General features: G+C 43.0%; 1 protein-coding gene across 1 annotated transcript in view; it reads left to right on the top strand.

The window, feature by feature from the left end:
- The first annotated feature begins 3,901 nt into the window (after positions 1–3,901).
- DMBX1 (diencephalon/mesencephalon homeobox 1) overlaps positions 3,902–24,420 on the top strand; it is a 32,345-nt gene continuing 11,826 nt past the window's right edge. Inside the window, exons 1-2 of the mRNA XM_050961738.1 lie at positions 3,902–4,028; positions 23,662–23,827. Of these exons, the coding sequence (XP_050817695.1) occupies positions 23,674–23,827 (154 nt within the window). The 5' untranslated portion in view covers positions 3,902–4,028; positions 23,662–23,673. The remainder of the gene's footprint in view (positions 4,029–23,661; positions 23,828–24,420) is intronic.

Consider the following 24,420-nt stretch of genomic DNA (forward strand, 5'->3'; position numbering starts at 1 on the left):
GATGTATATTTTTTCCCCAAGAAAAACAAAAATTCTGTCGCACGGACTTTAAACTGCAACTTTTTAGAGCAACTTATTTCCCCTGGGTAAATAAAAGGGGAAGGAAGAATCGACAGGGAAAAAATGTTTTACCAAGTGTTCCAACAAAATTAACTCATTTTTCAAAACGAACAGGAAGTATTTCTGACATCGTGTTCTTCTTTCTTGTATAAATCGCGTCCCTAGCGATCTACAATCTACCAATGTTTTAGAGGCAAACTGTGTCTATTTTCAGTATAACTCTCTTACAGGTTTATTTGTGTGTTGATATATTACCCGCATCTAACATTAAAGCGGGGAATAAAGGCAATAGATCAGTTGTTAGGACAAAATAGCCTAGAAGAACTATTTAATCAAGTTACTCCTTCCAGTATATGCTAAATATATCGTTTGGCTAAATACCCAAAGAATTAAATTGAGCTAGTTAATTGTAAAGGTTGGGTTACAAGCAGAAATCTGTTCGTTTGATTTGTGATGTTGCATGTCCACACTGGGAAGATACTTCCTTTTCGGTTACCGTTTTGTCATTTCTTCTGCAAGAAAAAACTTAACGCCAGCTAAAAATATCCTTTTGTCAGGACCTCGGTTGCTAGGGGGAGAGAATATCGGGGATCATATGCAGGGAGAATTGGGAACTGGGCATTATTATTCTGAGTTGTATGCAACAGTTCTGCCACCACCGATTAAAAACGTGTCGTGGGCTCCCCTCCTCACTCTCAATATTCAGTGACAGGAGGAGCAAGGGGATGACACCAAATAAAGGAGAGGAGTACGTTGTTACAAACTTCCCAGGCGCTGTTATGCCCAGGAGAGAAGGTGGTTTGGGAAAGATGGGGAGAACAGTATCTTCCCAACTCCTAGATCCACCTGGCACAACTCCCATTAACTACGGGTCTCCAGACAACCAAAAGTTCCTCCACCCAGGATTTTCTTGGAGCTGGTGTGGAGGAAGGGGGAGAGGGTTATGGCGAGTTTGTGTGTCCTTTTGAAGAAAACGATTGATTGGGGAGTATCATATCGCTTCTGCTCCGCCGATGCCATTTCGAGTGCATTTTATGAACTAATTTTAATTCACTTGAGTTTAGAGGAGAGTGTGATTTAAAAACCCGGGAGAATCCTTGGTAGTTTTCACCCTAGAATTTAAAGATCGACTATCTAAACGCTACCTTATTTTTTTTTAAGGGTGAGGGGGTATAAGCTTAGTTCCTGAGCTTCATGACACCTTCATCGAACATTAGGGGTGCTAAGCACTTTAAACAAAACCCTCTGTCTCACTTTGTAAACGAACCGGTTTAAAGCACAGGAGCTGGAGATCATTAATAACAGCAACAAAAACAGCAAAACACCCTGTGTTTCGGTTCTCTTTTGCTGGAAAAAAAACTGTTTGCCAGATGCAAAGACTACGGGGATGCTTTCTAGGGGCCACGTGTAGGAAAGGATGAAATTGACATGAAATTGATTAGGCTCTTGGGTACCCTTCGCAATCGGAGTCTGCCTGGCCAGGGAGGAAAATGTAAGAGTCAACGCTACGGGAAGGGGTGGGGGGGGGGTCCTCTAGAAAACTGCATGAGAGGCATGCGGACCCTACCCTGTATTCTTTGCACGCGCGCACACACACCCCACAAGTTGGAAGTCGGGGTGGGGGGGCACACGCGAAACTCAACTATCCCACGCACCACCTAGGGCTGAGGTTTGCTTTGCCTTTATTCCTCCTTCATCCCCTGCCCTCTTCCAGCACGGGTTGTATGCGAATATATTTAAATAGATTTTTTCCCCTCCTTCTGGGACAGTCACTCGCTTTCCCCAATCCTCGGCAAAAAATGACCCCTTGGGTATTCCGCGGCCCTGCACATACAAACACTTTCAGATTCGTCCCCTCCCCCCTCTTTTGGGGCAGAATGTGTACAAAATATGCAAACTTTAAATTAAAAGGTACTTCCCTCCCCTGCCCCACACACCCCTTCTTTCTTGTTCCCTTAATTGCCTTGCCTAAACGGTTTTGCTCTGGGAGAAAAAATCTTTTCTATAGGAGGGAGAGGGGGGGAAAAAACCCTTCAAGAAGAGAAGGGTATTATTGTTTTAATCCTCTTACCCGCAGTCATTTTAAGACAGGGTGTTTTGGAGCCTGAAATGGCGTCTTGTCTCCTCAATCCCATCCTAAATCCTTCTGGGCTGGGAGAGAATCTAAAGGCAAGTACCCTAGCACCTATTAGCAATCCCTCTAAAGGCTTTAAACTGCTCTGTGCTGCTGCAAAGGCATGACAAAGCTGAAAAGCAAATAAAACGAACGCTCCAGTTAGTCAACTCGGCCAAATAACTAGCCCTGAGCTGCCTTCAGACTGCAGCCAGCCTGGAAGATACCTGCAAAGTTTAAGTACAGGAGTGTTCAGGGGGGAAAATGGGAGTAAAAAGCACAGGGAGAAAATATTAATATTCATTCCCTTCACATCCAGGCACTTAGCCTCTCCTGTTTCATTTATTTTTCCTCCCTCTTGTTCCTCTCTTTGGATTGATGATTTGTGAAAACCAGATCTCTCTCAGTCTAGTTGTGGCTTCTTTCCCTTAAGCAGGGAGCTGTACTGAAGTGGTCTGCAATTCACCACACATTCCCTCATCCTTACCTGGCTTGCAGTGTGCTCCTGGGAGGTCTTTCCACAATAAGGGAAGGGGCATCGTTCATTCCCCCACCCCCGCCGGATCCTCTTTGTTTTCTTTTGCAAGAGAGAATGTTTTAAAACAACTAAAACACCGACAATGTTTCTAATAGACCCAGACTAACCACGATAGACACAAACCTGCATCACCTCTAACTTCCCTGGGTTAGGGCTGCAGGATTCCCCACTAGGGCACAGAACAACTGAAAGTTGCACTGGTACATGGCGTGGCACTTCTAGGAAATCTCAGCGATACACCTTCCCGCTTGGACACAGATCAGTGGGAAGCTGCGGGTGAGGACAGAACCGGGCCCGTGGTACAACACAAACATATTTACACCCCAGAGCCTGTATAGCTGGGTCGGCCTGGCTTATTTTTTTAGCACAGACCTGGCCAATCAATGTCTTTGCGGTGTGGGGAATAAGACAGATGGATTCACTGAAATTTAGAAGTTTGGTTTCCACTGAGATCCCGTGAGGAAAGACACCAAAGCGGCCCTTTTATTCATGTCCGAGGGTAGGGTGACCAGACAGCAAATGTGAAAAATCGGGCAAGGAGTGGGGAGTAATAGGAGCCTATATAAGAAAATGACTCAAAAATCGGGACTGTCCCTATATCAGGACATCTGGTCACTCTATCCGAGGGCATTATGAGGGTTTGGATTTTCCCCATAAAGCAGGAGTCTACCTTAGTGTCCTCCTGATGCCTAATCTCAGCCAAGGGGTGGGGGAGTGTTTGTGTAGGCATGTTTATAAATATGTACTCACCTTCCCCACCCCAAATCAAATCTATGCCCCAGATTCATCGCATCCAGCTCTCAGTTCCTATAGCCAGGATAGAACCGTCTCCCCTCCTCCCACGACTGGCTTCTCATTATCTCCCAGTGATTTAATTAGGCGTTTACACCTGACTAGACTTGGAGTAAATGACTGGTAAGAAGTCTTATTAAAAAAAACAAAACTGGCGGGTGGGGGGGCAGACAGAAATGTAGCAGCAAGCCCTGGTTTGATTGACAGGGTGGAGGACCATTGAAAATCTTGCAGGGTAGCTGCTAGGTCTGTGTGAAGCTCCTTTTAAAAATCCTTCCTCAATCCTCTCCTCCCAGTAGATGGCAGCTTCTCTGGACCCTGAGACAACTTGGGAACAAGGCAGGAGAACAGAGGGAAGGGGGAGGCAGGGACGGTAAAGTGCTCCGACTCCTGCTCTGAAGTCAGCACTCCGCCGTCTCAACCCCTTTCGCTCCGAATCCGGTTTCTGGCTACACTCCGGAGTGAGACTTTACAGCCGCCGCTTGACCGTTTCCACTGAAGAGATCCTAGGACAAGATTCGAAAGGTAAGACGCTTTCCGATCTCCTTCGAGAAAATTCACGTTAGCACTAGGCTTCCCCATACCTAGCACGCCTGGTTTGGCCGCTATAGGTGATCAATAAGCGCAGAAAGTTTTGTCTGGGGCGAGGCACTTTGCAGAAGGCTTAAGGGGCGTTACAGAGCTGCTTCTTTCTAGTCACATAAAGTTTTAGGGCACGTTTTAAGTGCAGAGGGTTTTTTGTCTCCTTGTAGACGCTTCAATCCCTGCCGGGTGTATTTGATGCCGGGTTTATTTGATGCCCTAACGAATCCTTTGAAGGAAGCAAATGAAATGTAGATGTGTGACTGAGGAAACAGGGGAAAACACTCTCACAACTCGAGTTCCATCAGAATCCTGCGCCATCTGGTTGCCGATTGTTGTGGACGCTCTTAACTCTTCTCCTTCGAAAGAGTTTTATTCTGGTTTTGCTTCATTTGGAATGTATTAGTTTACTCCAGAATACAGGTGGTGAGTTGTTGTGTTTTTAAAAAAAATCTTGCAGTTTTAAAAATGTAACTTTCAGCAGATGGCTACGTGACTAAAATTCAGACCCACTGATTCGTTGAGCTAAAGGGTAGGTTACACCGCATGTAAGAAAGCAGGTCACAGACATGGATTTTAATGCTTCATTTCCAATCTCCGAACTTCTGTCAATCCTGTTCTGGCAGCTCCCTCTTGAGCGCCCCAGAAACACAATTAGAAAAGGAAAAGAGGTTGGTTTAGGTTTGGGCTTGGCTGTGTAAACACACTTTTCTTTTACTGCTCGCTTCCTTTTTCGAGTCTCTCTCTTTCCTCTTTCTCGGGTTTTCTTTTTTGCCCAAGGGCACACACAGCTAACAACGCATCTCTTCATTTGTGGGAATCAAAGTAGGAGACTGTAAATTTCACGCCATTTACATAATGATGTTTAATAAGCCAAACAGCCTGGTGAGACAGAGAGAGAGAGAGAGCCGGAGGCAAAAATCAGATTCTGGGAAGAGACAACAACCCTTTGCACAAGAAAAGGGGCTGACACCACTGTCACTAAAGTTCAGCAGTGGTTGGGACAGGTCTCTTCTGCCAGGCGCGCATCCGAATGGGAGTGAAAATTCGGATTGTGAGTCTGGCATTAGAGTATAAACCAAAACGGAGCCAAAACTGATCAGTAGTTTAACACCGAATTTCCCTCCCCCCCGTGCCTTTTAAATATCACTGAGCTTATAGTGAGACCCCAAGGCAAAGAACTGCTCCCTCGCTCCCTGTTTTGTAACACAGAACTAGAGCTGGGAGGGTAAAGACAAGACTCCGAGAAGCCCCCACTTAGGAAGTGTATAAACTCAGGACGTGCGTTGTCAGGCGCAGTTGATAAATGAAGAGCTCTGCAGTCGAAACCTATTTGCACCTCCATTATCCGGCGAGCCAAATGGGGATCCGCATGCATATTTTACCGCAAAAGATCTCATACATCTCAGCCAAAGTCTTCCCTCGGGCCACGGCATAACAGATAGGGGAGAGAGGGAGAAGGATGAAGGCAGAGGGACAGGCATCCATTCATCGCCACTTCTTAGGCAGGGAAGTAAATGTTTAGCCAAGTACCTTCTGTCTAGGCAATCGGCCATTTACACCCTCCCATTCATCAGCACCACACATCTGCTTAATGCAGATACGTGGTGTGTGTGTGTGTGTGTGTGTGAGAGAGAGAGAGAGAGATGCGCGTCTCTCCCTTACACAGAGCATCGTCACACGCCTGTGATTACAAAACACGTTACAGCACCTGCAAATGTGAGCACTGAAAGTAACAGTGTCAATTTCCTTAACCACCAAATTGGACCAGGCAATGGGGTCCTCAGGCCCTGGGGAGGGGGGTGAGAGGATGGGGTACAGAAAGGACAATGCAGTAGGTAACACACACGCCTCTCCTTTTTCTAACGAGCTATCCGGATACAAATCCTGTTCTCCGTGCCCTTGTCCTGAACGGGAAGCTGCTTGTGGAGGAGAGCGGACTCTGGAAAACTTTTGCTAGCTTCAGAAACAGACACAAGTCGGAATCGGCTGTGCCTCTGAAGGGCCGCCCGCACGCAGGCCTGCGGCTGACAGCTGCTTGAAGTGAGAATAGTTGGAATCAAGGGCTTTCCCACTTAAGTGATATAATTATTAATCGATGGGAAACGATTATGAATAAATAGAGCGACCAAGCCGGTCTGGCTGCCTATTGCCAGGGAACTTCGCGGCCCCGCACAGAAAAGGTCCCGAGTTCTGTTTTTAATTCGATATTTGAAGGACTTAAAAAAAAATTAGTTTAAAGCGAACAACTTTGCAGCCTCCCTCTGACGCACCCAGATCAGGTGGGAAAACAATATAAATCCCCCACGTAGAGCAGAAACCTCTGCCCAATGCCGTAGGGTATTATAACTCTTCAAAACGATGCGAAACTACGCGGCAAAGACCAATGCGTTTGCTGTTTTTGTGTAAAAACGTTATGTTGGTATTTCTGATGTAAAGGAATCCTCTTCCAAGAGGAAAAGCCTCTCCTTATCAACATATTCCTATCTTACAGCGATGGGTTCATTATTCCAGCTAAACATTTTGGGGCGCTTTTGGACAGTCCAGCCGAAAATATCCCATCTGTATTTAGACACAAATACACAGCAGCGTGGACGGACTTCAGCTTTCTCCAGCTACCCCTCTTTTCATCTATCATTCTATACGCGTTTCTGTTGGGATCGATTTGGAAATAAGACAAAAATCTGTGTGTGTATAAAATGATCGGAAGTGTATGTGAAATAGATCTACACACACTTATATGGAATATCATTTAAAAACTATTTCATTTAAGTCTCATAGATTCACTTTTTTTCCTTAACATGAAATAGGAGACTTTATTTTTACCCTTTTAAATTCTTAAGCTCTTCCTGGGTGTAATTAATATTCACTTTTAATTATCTGGAGTGATTGATTATATCTGTGTAGTTTAGTTCAGTTAAGAAACTATATAGATAATATTTAAAACAAAATCCCCCCCAAAAAAGTTCCCAAGCCGTTACCCCGGGTGAGGTGAACTTCTGACACTGTTGACAACTTCAAAAAAAAAAAAAAACACCTTGGGAGAAGGAGAAAGCGGAACATGGACTGAACTGCGAATGGTATCTTCATTTAAACTCAGCAGACACTTTTGGGCTAAATGCATTTAGCCCAAATCAGCATTTCACTTTCATTTTAGGGAATGCAAACCTGGGCAGAAAACTTCTCCTTGTTTCACTAAATTCAGGACAAAGTGTGTGGTGACTGGAGGGTGGGAAAAATAATTACTTGACAGTTTGAGGGTTAGCGCTCAAAGTTTTATTTTAATCTGATTACACCTCTGAAGTGGAAACACCATTTTGCTCACCTCTTCAGAAAACAAACAAACACACACACACACACTTCTGCTGTGAAGCAAGATTAGGACACGTTCCCGATCTTTGAACTGGCTTCTATTGTTTAATAATAATAATTAATAAATCCCCTTCTGTTCCACTTGGTTGGCTCCTCAAGTTTTCCATGTAAATGACAGTAATAAATATCTAATCATGCCCCCCAGCTATAGTCGGTTCTCTGAGCAGCCCTCATTAATGAAACATCAAGTCATGGAAAAGTTGTTTTTGTTTTTTTTTTTTTTTTGGTTCCTGTAAACGATTTTCTGAGACATTGTGGAAACAGTGTTTAGGAAGCCACAAGAGGACAACGAAAACTGCCCAGAATGACAGTGCTGCTCATTTATTTTTAAATTTTAAAAAATGTGCATTTGGGACATTGCTTCATGGCTAGTTTCTCCTTCTAAATTAGTGGCAGTGTATGCACAGGAATCGTCTTTCTTTTGGCATAGGCTGAAAACAGCCTTGATTCATTTAGGGATTTTAAAAAAAAAAAAACTCAAAAACAACCACCCTCTTTTGCGGTTCATCATTACGAATCTTTTAGAAATACCTTCAGAGCAAGCACACTTGTAGCACATACTTAACTGGAAAGGTTTACAGATAGTTGCCAAATATGCTGCTGTCAATCCACTATTTTTATTTTAAAATTCGTTATTCTAACTAAAAAAGAACATTCCCGGAAATTAAAGGTAAGGCGGAGCTATGATGCATTGCGAAGTGTATTTTCTTTTGCAAATGCAAATAAAAAGCAAAGAATTAAACGGAGAGTAGACAAAATAAATGGAGCCTAGACAAAACAGAGCAGGACAAATACAGAAGAGACAGAAAATACAGCCCCCTTTTGCTCAAAGAACAAACAAACCAGCTTGATTCTGCCCACGAGCAGAACTGTGTTTTTAAAAAGCATTTGAAACCGATCTCTTAAAACGAGAGTGTCTCGAAGGGGTTTCTCCAGAGAAGTGGCATGTGCCCATCAAAAGCACCGTTCCCAAACAATTAATAGGGCCGTAAAGAGCTTTTAATGCTGATGAGGAGGAGGATAAGGCTAAAATTAAACCATGAGAGTTGGATTTGTTCTCCTCATGCTAAACAAATGGAGTGATTACACTCTTTCCAAACGCATCAGTCACACTACATTAAGAAGTAGAGAGCTAATTATCCCAATTAGGAGGCTGATTTATAATTAATGGCTTGGACCAAGTGATAATTGGATGTTAATGGATAACAGTTTTGTCTGGAAGTAGCCTCTAGCTTCCCCTAAGGCAGGGGTTGAGGGTGGGTTCTCTCCCCCTCCCTTCTCTCTTTCCTCCTTCTGCTGGCAGCACAAAGCAAATGAGGAAATAAATCTGTTTTGAGATCAATCATCATGGAAAGGGCTTGGGGGAATTGCTTGCAAGGGGGGTTTCTGGTTTGAGAGCCTGATGCAAACAGAGCCAGAAGAAGTAGAATAAATATCAAGCAAAACTGCAAGAACAAACCTTCCAAGTCACTTGCCTACCTGGGATCCTCCTTAGCTTTGGGTGAAGTCATTTCAGGCGGACAGCCCAAGTCAACAGCAAATAGCCCCAGATCCTGTACACAGAACAGATGGCTATTGGGACAATCCCTTGCAGGTTAGTTGGCTGTAATCTGACTCCTTATCACTAGAAATACTGCAATGGATTGTCAAAGGTGTTCCGCTTCTGGATTTCACCTCACCAATTTGCTCTTGAATTCAAAAAAATTCCTTCCCTGAGGTTATTTTTAGTGTCATTCCCTCCAGATTTTAAACTGTGCCACCATCACACTCCAAATCCTATGATTCCAGGTAAGGGAAGAAATGGGCAGTTTAAATGCCCAGGGCCTGAGTCTGATCTTACTTTCACCTTTTTTGCACTACATTGTTTTTAGTAGAGATTTAACTGATTTTGAGTCCTTGTTTGGGACAGCAGGTAAGCAGGCATACTTAAATTCTCTTGAAACCATTCCCCAGCCTGGAGCATGCAGTCAATAGGACTAAAGCACATGCTTAAAGTTAAGCATGTGCTTAAGTGCTGTATGCATGCTGGACAGTTTGCCTGCATCAGCACCTTTAATGGTATGATACCAGAATCCGGTAGCAGCTTCCTAACTTGTAATGATAATCAAACTTTCAGGAGAACCGGTTTTTCATTTCCCCCTGATCTACGCAGTTCTAGGGGCAGATTCTTCTTCCATTTATGCCAGTGCACCCAGTGGAGTCACTCTACATTTACTCCAATGTAATGCGAACACAGAATCCAGCTTCATGCCTCCACTGCAAGCAGAGTTCAAACGAAAGGTGTCTTCTATCAACCTCAACTCATAAAAGATGCATTAGAATGGAGAAAAGGTGCAGAAAAGGGCAGCAAAAATGTTTAGGGGGGATGGAACAACTTCTATCTGTGGAGAGATGGAAAAAGACTGGTCAGCTTAGAAAAGAGACCGGTGGCTAAGGGGGAATATGACAGAGGTCTATAAAATCATGACTGGTGTGAAGAAAGTGAATAGGGAAGTGTTATTTACACTTTCACATGACATAAGAACCAGGGGTCATCCAATGAAATTACTAGGTTGCAGGTTTAAAACTAACAAAAGGAAGCACGTCATCACATAACACACAGTCAACCTCTGGAACTCATTGCCAGGGGATGTTGTGAAGGCCAAAAGTCTAACTGGGTTCCAAAAAATATCTAGATAAATTCATAGAGGAGAGGTCCATCAATGGCTGTTTGCCAAGATGGTCAGGGTTGCAACCCCATGCTCATGGTGTCCCTAAACCTTGAACTGCCAGAACCTGGAACTAGACAATAGGAGATAGATCACTTGATAATTGTTTTGTTCTGTTCATTCCCTCTGAAGCACCTGGCACCAGCCATTATTGGAAGACAGAATACTGGGCTAGATGAACCATTGGTCTGATCCAGTATGGCCGTTCTTGTGTTCTTATTTCCACTTAACTGCACTCACAGCCCTGATCTAAATGAAGGTTACTGTTGTGACAAAAGTACTTGAGGCATTGGGGGTGTGATTGTCCTTACATTAGCTTTCTACCAGTGTCACTTGGTTGATTTCAATGGAGTTACTCTTGATTCTTCCTTGTGTGAAAGAAGGATCAGGGCTCTGCATCTCTCTGACCTTCAGGACACATCTCACAGCTCCTCTTCCCTCCCTGCCCTCAAGGCACTTAAATAACTGGAAATGTAAGGGTGGAAAAACTATGGGAGGGGATGTATTTGAGTTTCAAGTCACCTTCCTGATCGGGTGTAGGGGGTTGTATTAAATTGTACAGCTGCAGTTGGAAAATGATTTGTGCTGGTCTTTTTACATGGTCACAGATGCCTGGAGTATATGCAGAGCAGCTCTTTCCCAGCCTATCTAATCAATCTAAATAAATCTTCAAGTGTCCCTATAAGAAGCTCTCCTTACCATTCTGGAGTCAACTGGTACCTGCTATAGTGCTCTGACGAATCTTTCCACAGTCAGCAGGAAGCCGGATCTTTGTCCATTTCACATGGCAGTATGCATCTCTCTTTCCTGGGCCTCAGCCCCGCTATCTGTGTCATAAAGGAACAGAACCAAATGTTAGAAGAGGCTCCCCCACTTCAGGTCCAGAGAAAGGGACAAAGGCAGGATGGCCCAGGCAAGTTTTGCACAGTGTTTGGTTTTGTAGCCGTCGGATGATTGCAATGGTTTTTGTTCCCAAAACCAGCAATCTCTTTCCTAAACACCAAATGCAGCATAGCAAAGAGGGTGAACTAGCTCAAGAGACACCAGACCTGAATGGGGACCTCTCTCAGTTTCAGTTTTGTCTTTTAGGTGGAGATCAGAGAGATCAAAGCTAAAACAAGCTGCAAAAAAAAAAAAAAAAAAAAAAAATGTAACTGCATGAATAGTGTTAGGCCAAACTTTTCAAATCTGGTTGTGTGAAATCTGGTTGCGTGAACTCCTAAATCCATATTTAGGCTCCTAAATAAAAATAGCTCAATTTTTCAAAGGTGGTAGGTGCCTGCAGCTTCCATTGATTTCAACAGGATTCTGAGACAGTGGGGACTTCTTTAAAATGAAGACACTTATTTAGGTGCCTACTTAGGTGAATACTCACTGATTAGTTCAGGAGTCTATATATTTATTTTAAATGATGGACTTAGATGTCAAAAAAAAATCATAGTGAGTGACATGAGAACAGTCACAGCGACATCATTAAATACTTTAAAAACAAAATCATGAGAGACCTGGTTGTACAGAAAATGCAGATAAAAATTAAGAGACTGAAATAAGCCAAAATGTTTTTCATCATTATATAGCGGTTGCTAAGGCTGACCTACTTTTCTGAGAGACCCACTAGATTCCGATATTGTGAAGCTACAGAGGAGAAAAGAACCATTCCTCTTTGTGAGTTTCTATAAAAAGAGAAAAATGTGGATCTAAAAAACTAATTCAAGAAGTTCAATACTGCAATTTTTTAAAAGCAATTACCTATCTATTACATGAATTTAACTGTTGGGTTTATTCTGAGTTATATCAAACTCTTTTTTACTGTGGGCCTGATCCAAAGTGCACTGAAATCTTTCCATTGACCTCAGTGCGTGTTGGATCTGGCTCTATAAAACCACTATCGCAGATTGTACAGCAATGCATCTTCCATAAGACTTGCTGTCATGAGTTACAAGTATGGAGAAGAATATGGCTGATAACATAATTTTATTCTTTTACTTAGTTTTACTCTCTTAGTATTTGGAAGATGCATACAGGAATCCTTTAGGATGTTCTAAAAGACACTATAAAATACAAGGTAGAATAATGGGATGGCGTGGGGGCGGAGAGGGGAAAGAGATCCTAACATTAGTCTATTGGGCCCTGGAATAGTCTCCCAAAGAGAGTGATGTAAAAGCCCCATTGTTTTAAGTCTTTTAAAATTAAATTGTACAAAACTCTGGAAGCAGCCATGCTGCAGTGATAAGGATGGTCTCATCCTTCTGTCTCCAATTTCGGAGGTGCTAAAGTGAACAGGGTAAACATGTGTCAGTTAAGGAGAAAGAAGCACTGTGCATCTCCTTGTAAGATATGACTGACACAGGGCTATCATGCCTGGTATACATTACTTCTTACATTTTAAATTGCCTGTTGATGGGTAGAATTTACCCACCTGTGCTAGATTCTTATATTGCATTCATCACAGCATCTGAGTGCTTAGAGCAATGGGAAGCATTAGATGAAGCTACAGTTATCTCCATCTGCTCTATTTCCATGTTGCTATTATTTAAAGTATTGATCCCATAATTAAGGTCACACAAACAGCCACAATAATTTCCCCTCCTCCTGAACTAGTCATTGAGTATTCCCTGCAGCAGCAAAGGCTTAAAGATTATTCCATGGGCAAGAGGGAAACTAGCATTAATCCAACACCAAGATTGTGAAATCAAGTACTGAAAGGTCAGGAAAGAAGTTCCATACAAAAGCTTCTCCTCCTGGGACATTACAATGTCCCGGAGTTGTAAGTGTTGTTGGACAGTCCTAGAAATGTAGGGCTGGAAGAGACCTCAAGAGGTATCTTGCCCATCTCTGCCCTGAGGCAGGATTATACCTAGACCACCCCAACAGGTGTTTGTTTAACCTGACCTTAAAAAGCCTTCAAAGAAGGGGATTCCGCAACCTCCCTAGGTAACCTGGTATTTGGCTGATCTTTGCAAGTTTAGAATAAGTTAAAACACTTAACGGTATCCCATTCATCCAAACCAGCTTTAGTATGAGCACAGACACCTAACAGAAAAGTCCATTGTGCATTGCATCCTCATTATTAGAAGTTGTAGACCTATTATTCTGCTGAACATCCATGAGGAAAAAAAAATCTTTCTATGCTCATTAAGTTCTCCGCTTCTAAACTAGATTTCTTCAAAACTGGCTTATTCCTTAGATCTCCGTGAGATCTAGAAAACAAGCAATGTTTAAAAAAATTGCTTTAGCTATGGGTGTGTTGTTGTTGTTGTTTGTGCACAAGATTTCTAATCAAAACATAAGAGAACTGTACATTGGAAAGCTATACATTTAAAACATGCATAGACTGAATTCCGATGCCCAGATTTCCAAGAATTCATCCTCATAAGGTCCAACTCAAAAATAATTTGCCGACATTACGAACAAGTCCAGAGGTGCTGGAACAATTTGCATAGTGGGGATGCCAAGAGCCATTGAATCAAACTGTAAAGCCTGTAGCTAACAGAAACCACTTCAAGCCAAGGGGTGTGGCAGCCCCCCTAGTTCCAGCATCTATGTGAACTGTAAAAAGAGTGCTACCACTTCCACTTTAAAGCAATGAATCAACGGGGCTACAGAGCCGATTGCAAGATCAGAGCCCCAGGTCTGCAGCACTGAGGATTTTTTTCTCCAAGGAGGCATCTTATTCCAATAGGGGCCGTAGCTTCAAGCAGGATGACTAACTCCTTGCACCTAAAGCCACCTTTTGGCACAGAAATAGACAAACAGGGGCACCCAGCTTCTCTAGTGGCAAGTGTCCATGGGCCCAATTCTGTATGGTGCTGATCACAGCAAGGTGTTCTCAGCTCCCACCAAGATCAGGATGACATCTCAGAGGATCAAACCCTGAGCTAACACTGAGGCATGATCTTCCATTTAATAGGAGTCAAACACGCTGCAGCCACAACTGCTTTACAGACAGAATTAGCCACAACTTTTCTCGTGCTGGATGCCAGCAGCCATATAGAACTGCAGGCTTTGAAAAGGTCTAGGCCTACCTATTTATGCAGTTTTGAAAACCCCACCTGCCACTTTTCAGAAAAGTCATGTCATTAGCCTTTAAAATAAGTCCATTTTACATAAACAAATGGAGTGGTAGGCTTCAGCCAGACAAACCTGTGCAAACAAGACTTGTTAACTGCTAGCCAGAAACATGTTGATGGATTCTTTGATTTTTATTTTATTTATTTTTGCATATAAACTGTCAGGTTACACATCTAAACTTCTTGTAAATTGACAGTCACTTGATTGCTTGGCACTTTAACGCTAATAAAAGCCACAGTTGTGAGCCAATGTCATATTGCAAACCAAAAAGCTGCAATAACATAGCTGGAGTCGACGTGGCTTAGGTTGACTTACTGCAGTGTCCATGATGAGAGACTCTCTCCTGTCGACTTAATTTGTTCCCAGTGGAGTACCAGGGTCGACTAGAGAGCATTCTGCCATTGATTTAGCGGGTCTTCACTAGACCCACTAAAATCGACCCCTGGTGCATCAATCACTGCAGCAGCGATCTGTGGCAGTGTAGACATAGCCTCTGTTTGGATCCAAAGTAAAGTTCCTAAAGCTTTTAACTTCCTTTGGTAGATAAGGAACTCTTGCTACTTTGACTAAGAGTATGTCTACATCTACAATTTTGCAGCGCTGGTTGTTACAGCTGTATTAGTACAGCTGTATAGGGCCAGCGCTGCAGAGTGGCCACACTTACAGCAACCAGCGCTGCAAGTGGTGTTAGATGTGGCCACACTGCAGCGCTGTTGGGCGGCTTCAAGGGGGGTTCGGGGAATGCGAGAGCAAACCGGGGAAGGAGACCAGCTTCCCCGCGGTTTGCTCTCGCGTTCCCCGAACCCCCCTGCAAACCGCAGGGAAGGAGACCTGCTTGCACGGGGGTTCGGGGAACGCGAGAGCAAACCGGGGAAGGATACCTGCTTGCTCGGGGGTTCGGGGAATGCGAGAGCAAACCGCAGGGAAGGAGACCTGCTTGCACGGGGGTTCGGGGAACGCGAGAGCAAACCGCAGGGAAGGAGACCTGCTTGCACGGGGGTTCGGGGAACGCGAGAGCAAACCGGGAAGGAGACCTGCTTGATTACCAGAGAGGCTTCCTCAGGTATGCTGGGATACCTGCTTATTCCACGGAGGTCAAGAAAAGCGCTGGTAAGTGTCTACACTTGATTACCAGCGCTGGATCACCAGCGCTGGATCCTCTACACCCGAGACAAAACGGGAGTACGGCCAGCGCTGCAAACAGGGAGTTGCAGCGCTGGTGATGCCCTGCAGATGTGTACACCTCCTAAGTTGCAGCGCTGTAACCCCCTCACCAGCGCTGCAACTTTGTGATGTAGACAAGCCCTAAGTATGTAAGAGCTTCAAATAAGATTGCAACTATATGGGCACATTTTCCCAATTATGTGGTTTCATTTTTAGGGTAAGAATAAGGAAAAAGAAAGGGAGGCATAACATATATATTTACACAAATTTCCTGTATCTGTAAACACATGATTGAAATATTCAGTTGACAACTAGTGTGCTCAAAATAAGAGACTAGATGTCAAGACAACACTTGGGCTCTTGTCCCAAGTAACTTGCCGAGCAGTATTGCCAAACTTAAGCATTTGAAAATCAGTAGTCGGGGCCCCCAGAATCAGGAGATTGGCTTAAAAATCTTGATTTTTAAAAATTATATTTGCAGGTTCTTTTTATTTGGCTTGGACCACACTTCCATGTTTCTCTTTCTCTGGGAATACTAGAAACTCACTTCTTTAAATGAAAGCGGAGAGTCTCCCATAGTCACATGACTTCAGGAGCTGGGGCTTTGAGGAAAAATGCCACGTATCATAAGAGCCATGATAAAATCGCAAAGGCTGGCAAACCCTGGTTGGGTGACCTTGTGCAAGTTCTCATTCCTTTGTACCCCAGCATGTGAATTTGTAAAATCAATATAATCAGAGTTCCCTACCACATAAGGGTATTGAGGTTTGTGCAACATTTATGATACCTCTTGAGATCCTGGTGTGATACTTAGAATGAAAAAGATTAGCATTATAAATATACTTGTTATGATATTCCTTAATCATAGTTCTCAAAACTACTGGACAATATAATGAAAATCTGCCTAATATTTTATTCCATGTATTTATGTACAAGAGACTATTGTACTGGACCTATATGCAAATAATTCAATTTCACTCACTAAAATGCTTCAAGATCTCATTATTTTTTCTTAAAATATTGTCATGGTTTTAAGAGACCTTGGAAATGAAGGTGGGGAGGGGGAGGAGGGAGGGAACAGATGGGGTGGTTAGATCTGAATCATCAGCAAGAAGTTTGAATAGAATTTACAAAAATCCATGTAGAAATCTGTTTTTCTTTTCTGTGGGTTTACACTTAGCTGAACAGATGAAGCTGAATTCTGGGATCATTCATGTCCGTGCAAACTGGGACAGTAACTCAGTTTAGGTCCCTGTAATTACACAGGTGTAAAAATATTGCAGGTAAATCAGACTGGAGTCCTTCAATATCGAGAGCTGTCCTCAACAACACCTTTATTCCAGTATTTTAACAAAATCCTTTGAATTTCATTTTTATGATGCATGACCCTCACTCTCTTGGAAAGCTGAATGAGGAAAATGATGGTGTTGCAATATTTCAAATAGTTATTTATACTACATCCACTGCAACAAAAAAAAAGTTTCCTTAGACATTCAGCACATTCTCACAAGAGCAACAAAACTGACTGAAGACTTACTGTTTATCATATGATGTAAATTTTGGACCATCTGGATCTTAAAGATTTAAGCAATAAACGAAGAAATTGTGGAAAACGTCTTGCAAGGGTCATTTATTTACAGCTCCCTAGACATGTAATGCATTCAGCACCAAAGACATACAAAGCCTCATATCTGGGGTTTGAATGTGCCTTTTTGCATATTTTGTCAGATAAGCATAAGCAGAGAGATTTGCTATTTGTCTCCCCGACTTAGTGTGGTTGTACCCTAAAAAAGGCAAAGCTAATAAAAAATGGGTAAATATTTCCATTTCTTGCCATCATTTTATTTTCAGTACACCTTATTGATTGGCTGCAGTTGTGACAAAAGTGATATTAATATGGAGATACCATCTTTTATTTCAGTGGGCTTTGAATCAGGCCCAAACAGCTGACCCAAAATTTCAGTTGCATTGAGCAGTATATTAACAAATGGATTTTTCTGTGCCCTTTAGTGAGGGATCCTGCATGATTATATGCATTGTTCATATGGAGCTAAATTTGCTCCATTTACTGCTAGCCTTGCAAACTCACCCTGGGATCTGAAAATCAAGCTGAGTTCTTTCAGGCTCATGCATCATCCCTAGTAATAAAGATTCTGAAACTGGAACTCAGTTAAGAATTCTGTCGACTAGGCACAAGCCAGGCTAGACTCCATCTCTGATGGTTGCAGTGGTTATGCTGCTAAAAAAAAAAAATTAAAAAACCCATCAATAGCTTATTTTTTGTCACTGCATTAAGCAAACATAGCTCGCCTCACACACCTGGAGCAGTTCTGTTGTGGAAGAAGGAGCACATTTTAAACTGTGACTCTTCTGATTGTAATTGCACTGTAGGCCCTGCCATCATTCTGTGCCTGGATCTCCCGCTGAAGTCGCTGGGCTTTTGCAGTGGCAGGTGGCTAGGTTATCAGATACTGGAGTGAGGAGCATGATATAAATACCCAGAGGATCTCACCCAGTGGAATCTTTTCCCTGACTCCAGTGGGCTTTGGAACAGACAGATGACGGATCTAAGTTGAAGTTCCATATTAACATTCATTTACCTGTGCCTTTAGTGATGTCCCGAACCTGAGGGATTGTGTAGGCTGCTCCTGGATTCTCCCCATAGCAACAGGAGCCAAGAGCCCTTTGCTTTGCTGGGAGGTGGCTGCGTGTTTTTAATGATCATCCCCATCTGGCTAGGAAACTGCAGCCTTTCCTCCCAGGTGCCCAAGAATATTATACTTCAGTGCAATATACATACAGGCTACCTTTGAAGAGCACTAGGAAAATCCAGCTGGTGTAGATTGTGCTCCATTGCTTCTGCTTGTGCTCCATAAAGCGCTGTCACGGTTAGCACTAGCTTTTACAATTCTGCAGACTGCACTTTGCTCAGAGGTGCAACCCAACCTGTTAATTTTGAACCTAGAAAGACCTAAGTGTGTTTTGGTCCTGGTTAACCTCCTCTCCTTACAAAAGAACGCACCTGAGATGCTTTCACCACTAATGAAATACTAGTCCACCTATGGCTCTGGAATTATTTCTGCCATTGCTCCATTAGCATCAAAATGTAACTTTTTTAGCCCTCATTAAATAGGCATTACCATGGCACAAATCACTGTAGTATCTGAGGAGCTGGCAAATTATCAATGGATTAAGCTCTGTAGCACCACTGTGAGGTGGGGAAGTATTGATTATACCCTTTCAAAGAAGGGAAACTGAGGCATAGAAGCAAAGTGACTGCTACAAGACCCCCACACCGCTCAATCGCTCAACTCAGAGCACTGTGCCTTAACCCCAAGACCATCTTTCCCATCTAACTTTAGGATGTGTGATAAGGGTTCTCCTTCTGCAGGGCTTATCTGCATGAGGAAATGGACCAGAAAAGCTGTTGCAGAATAGCTCCAAATGGGGACGTTCTATTCTGGAATAAAAATCACACTGTTCTAGAATAATTAGTTGTTTCCAAAGTGGAGTAATTATTTCCAAACAGAGCGAGTTTTATATCAGAATAGAGGGTCCTCACAAGGAGCCTGTTCTGCAATAGCTTTTTCGATCAATTTATTTTCCCATTCGAACCTCAAGTGAAAGTCTGAACTTTTATCTACGCAGGGAAATTGGATTCGCAGGCTGGAAGGAGTGTGTGTTTTTTGTTTTTTTTTAAATGGACTTTGCTTTGTCAGTTTCATGTAAGTTATATTTAAATTTGGCTTGCTCACTTAGACTACAATGGAGACACTTTAATCAAATGACAAATTAAAGCAAGCATACAAAATATTCCTATGCTCCAATTTTTCAGTGCTGTAATAAATCTTTAGTTCTAGCTTTTCTTCACACTATCAGGAACATCTCAGTGAGAATGTGTGTATTTACCAATATGAAATATTTATGAAGTGTATATTTACATTTTTAAATAGACATTTTATTTTTTTATTAGAAAACCCCCAGGAAGTTACTTTTAAAAAAAAATAGCAAAAACAACCCAGAACAAATCTCTTTAACTAGGAGGCAAGACATTATTTGTGTATTTCCTTTGCATATTTTGTACTTAGGACAGAATTATGCCCCTGGATACCTGCATCAAATGCCTACTCAGCATAGATTGGGAATTTTGGGCCTGGCATATTGAACAAATATTTAGGGCCATAGTGTCAAGCTAGTGTAAATCAGTGTAGCTCTGCTTATATCCCCTGAGACTCGGGCCCTACCAAAGTTCCTCATTCACACAAGCATATGGGCTACATCTTCAATTGGTGTAAACAAAACCAAACTGATTTACACCAGCTCAGGATCTGGCGTTCCACACCGCAGGGAAGTTATGTTAAACCATACCACTTACTGCAATAGTCGCTCACCCACTGTTCCCACTCACACCGGTAATTCCATTGACTTGAGAAGGGATGATTTGCATGCGCAAGGGATACTTGGGTAAGTAATGGTTGAAGGATCAGGCCAACAAAAAGCATACACTTAGGGCCCAATCCTGCAAAGTGATGGGAGTCAACTCGAGCTGAGAGCAATGAGAACCTTGCAATCCTCGGTTAGCTAGAGAGTTGGACCAGGCCAGATGGAAGTAAATGGCAGCCTTTCCTTGACAACATCTTTTTTACTAATCCCTACTACTCTGCACAGCCCCATTGAAACCCACTGTTCCCTGCAGTATGCGCTACACAGAGCAGCAGGATGCCCTTTTAAGTCCCAACCCTGAAATCCAATGGTTGTTCTGGATGCACAAGGAATGCATGGCTGGGCCCTATTCTGTTTACACTCATTGAGGACAACTAATTTGTATGAACTCCCCCCTCCGGTCCCTATTTCCTTTCTCCATGACTCAGACCCCACTTGGCATCCGTGGCACGCACACACATGAGCTGCACAGGAAAGGAAAGCTACACCCTATTATTTAGGAGAAGATGAAGGTCCAAGCCCCATTTAATCAATGACAGCTTAGGATCTGCTCCTTTGCTGCCTGGCGTTAATTTACACAATGTAACACCTAATCAAACTCTGCTTTTATTCTCCAATTGGCTGTGGTTATTACTCAGACCCTCCAGCCAGAGAGAGACATAAAAGATGCATTTGCAGATTTTGAAAATTAAAGCCATCTATACAGCCGGTGGGGAGGATCAGCTTATTTGGTTGCTTAATGAAATATAAAGATTATTTTAACCAATGTAAGCACAATTCGACAGCTTGTGAAACCCAGCGGTGGCTTGATGAATGGCCTTCTCAATTTACAAAAAATTGCTGTATGGAATCTTTTAAATATTTAATTTATTCCGTTTCGGAATGTGCATAGAGGTAAATGACAACGAAAGTGGGTCTATGTGCAATCTTAGTTAACTCACATCTGCTAGATTAAGGAGACTATGAACATAGAACACCGATATCCCGGCCGGCTCTTTCATATTATTCTGTCTACCACTCTGTATTTACTGTGCACGGTAACAAAGACGTTGCATCTGTCAATGCAGTATTCCAGACAGTTATTGAGAAAACTGGAACAATCTATTGACTGGTTTTACAAATAGTTAAAGTAACGTGAATCTCCTTTTTCAAATGTACACCTTTTCTTCCAGGCCAACACGAAGAGTTTAACACAGAGGAAAGCCTTTTAACAACCAAACAAATAGAAAGCTTACCAAAGAAAATGCTTTCCCATTGGAAAAAGTGGGCCTTTTATTGAGTCTCTCATAAGAACGGACATACTGGGTCAGACCAATGGTCGATTTAGCCCAGTATCCTATCTTCTGACAGTGACCAATCCAGGTGCCCCAGAGGGAATGAACCGAATAGGGAATCATCAAGTGATCCATCTCCTGTCGTCCACTCCCAGCTTCTGGCAAAAAGAGGTTAGGGACAGCCAGAGCATGGGGTTGCATCCCTGCCCATCTTGGCTAATTGCCATTGATGAACCTATCCTCCATGAATAATCCTCTCTGATAATTCTATCTTGCAGGGGGAATTTCCGTTTCAGTGACGGTTTCTAAACGCACCAGTTTATATGGGATTCTAAGTTACAGCCAACGGTGTACAAACTGCGTTAGAAAATAAACTGATCCAAGCTCTGGTTCTGAAAACTGCCTATGCAGATCATGAACCTGGCTCACAGTTGTTTGTAAACACAGGTCTAGCTGTTAAGTTGGATGAGCAAATGCAGACGCTGCCCAAGGTCAGATCCCACAGCTGGTGCAAATTGTCTTGGTTCTACGGACTTCAGTGGAGCTACCTGGCTTATTATTTATTTTCACTCCAACTAAGAATCTGAGCCAAACACTCAATGATGCTGCTACCTACACCAGACTCTGGTTCTGAGTTCTTGACAATCTGGCTCTATGTTCACTAGCGCACACTACGAGAAAATTTCCCCAGATACAGAAGACCAGCAAAAGGCTTCTGCACTATTTAAGTCTCACTTAAGCTCTATTTTGATGGCTTAAAATAGCACATAGGTTTTGTGTGCGCTGTCTATGCAAGAGAGAAACTTACCATATAGCATGACTGATGTGGGAGATATGTTGAGTTGCCAGCTAGTTTTCTTCAAATATAAGACTGAAGAAGAGCTTTGAAGTGAATTTAGAACTGCTCAGTATGAAGGCTCTAACACCACATGCTGAAGCTAGATACAGGATATGGCAGATCTTGCATCAGGTTTCTATGGAGTAACTCATCTAGCATATTAGACAGGCCTTTCCTTCAACGGAGATAACATGGATGGAGCTTTGTGGGAAAACAGGCATATTTAAAGTCTACCTATTGTTAATCCTGTCTGTCTTGATTTAGTTTGTCTCATGACTGCACAAAATTACTCCATCACTGTATAAAGCCTCAAGAATATTTCAGACTTATGGAAATATCTCTGTGGTAAGGAACATTCCTGCACTGATGCAGCGAAAGAACTAGATAGCTGAATAGGTCTTTGATTCTAGTCATGAGTGAAAGACTCCTAGGGGAGATCCCATAAACATCCTATCCTGTTGCAAACTCCCATAGAAAGCAATACAACTTCTGGTTCCAGATGCATGGAAGTTCTATGGATGCCTTATGAAGTCCTTGTATGTTTGGGTTTAGATTTGCATTCCAGAAGTCCTCAGTCAATGAGACCTTTGACTGCAGATTCGCACGCTCCTGTGTATTGAGATTCTTTCCTTGGTGGTATAAATCTTCTACATGGAAAAATGAAAACTTGTTAGGGATAAAGGTGAAATTTAAAGAAACAAGTTGTTGTTCTTTGAATTATGGTGGTTAATTTATTTGACATAATAGATCTATGCAAAGATAAGATTTGGGCTCAATTTTTGCCTTCAGCTACAGACCTCAAACTCCTGCTGAGGTCAATGAGACTTGAGCATGACCTCCATCACCTGATGTTAGCTCCACGGTTTTCTCTCTCAGGGAGCCGCTATCTTAACCTGGTAAATAACCAAAACAGAACTGTCCCAGCCTCTCTCATACTGTAGTTTCTCCATCTTCATTTGGTGACTGCTATTTCATCTCCATTTAACACCTTCTGTTAGAAGAATTCAAATTCCTTTACAGATACGAGTTAATTCAACCTCCCAACACTGCCGCAAGATTGGTATTAGCCCCATTTTACAGATGGAGAAACTAAGGCACATCAAGGTAAAGTGACTTTTTTTGAGGTTGCCCAATGAGAAAATAGCAGAAAAAAAAACAGAGGAGCAGGGCTTGGATAGTCTACAAACCATGTCCTTGATATTGGGGAAACAGAGTCACTCCAAATGCCAGATGCACTCAATTATCAGCAACTCCACCACAAGTTTCTCTCACACACACACAATTTTTTTTGCCTTTCATTTAAATGTCATTTGGAAAATTTCTTTTTATTTCTTAATACTATTTGGGGGGAATACATTCATATGCTTTTTCCTAAGGTGGCAGCTAGGCCTCGGGGCTGGTATTCTGTTTTCATTGCTGACTTTAACCTCAGTATTACTGTCTCAGGTCCTGAAGCTCACCGCAGTTCAAGGGTCTTGCCATTCATTCAGTGGGCTTTGGATCGGGACCCATGAGCATTATTTTTATTTCACATCAAAGCTTCCAAGGATCTAACTAATCAGACTGTTCAGAGAGGCCAGCAGGGACCACAGAGATCGTTTAAACTGCCCACCTGTGTAGCAGGCCACAGAACTTCCCCTAAATAACTCCTTTGTATTGTAACGAATGAGTTTCTAACCAGGCCTTTTCTGCCTGGCTGTTTTTAGGTGTATGCCGCCATGCAGCACTATGGAGTGAACGGTTACTCTCTTCATGCCATGAATTCTCTGAGTGCCATGTACAACCTTCACCAGCAGGCGGCGCAACAAGCCCAGCACGCCCCTGACTACAGACCCTCGGTGCACGCCCTCACGCTGGCAGAGAGACTGGCTGGTAAGAACAATTAATGGATTTTTTTGCATTGAGCCGGACACGTGGTCTAGGCTAACGCTGAGTGAGACTCTACCGCTGTATGGAACCTTACACAGGCCTGAATGTTCTATAGCAAACTCATTAGATCCCCATGGACAAACGTGGCTGGATCAGATACACCTTGGTAGTCAACTCACCTCCGTGCATACATACAAACAAACTACTAGGCTCCTCCAAAAGACCCACTAAGTCCTTCGAGTGAAATTCACGCTGGGCAGAGGGCCAGTGCCCCACCTATGTCCTATTTCAGAGCTGATGTGGGATTGGAGTGGTGCCTTGACATTGTACCAGCCCTCTGCCCTGGGGTGAATTTCCCCTGATGGGCTTAGACCAGTGGTTCCCAAATTTGTTCCACCGCTTGTGCAGAGAAAGCCCCTGGCGGGCCGAGCCAGTTTGTTTACCTGCCGCATCCGCAGGTTCAGCCAATCGTGGCTCCCACTGGCCACAGTTCGCTGCTCCAGGCAAATGGGAGCTGTGGGAAGTGGCACAGGCCAAGGGACATACTGGCTGCTGCTTCTAGCAGCTCCCATTGGCCTGGAGCAGCAAATCGCGGC

The sequence above is a fragment of the Gopherus flavomarginatus genome, chromosome 7 (assembly GCF_025201925.1).
Source record: "Gopherus flavomarginatus isolate rGopFla2 chromosome 7, rGopFla2.mat.asm, whole genome shotgun sequence".
In the NCBI taxonomy this organism is placed as follows: Eukaryota; Metazoa; Chordata; order Testudines; family Testudinidae; genus Gopherus; species Gopherus flavomarginatus.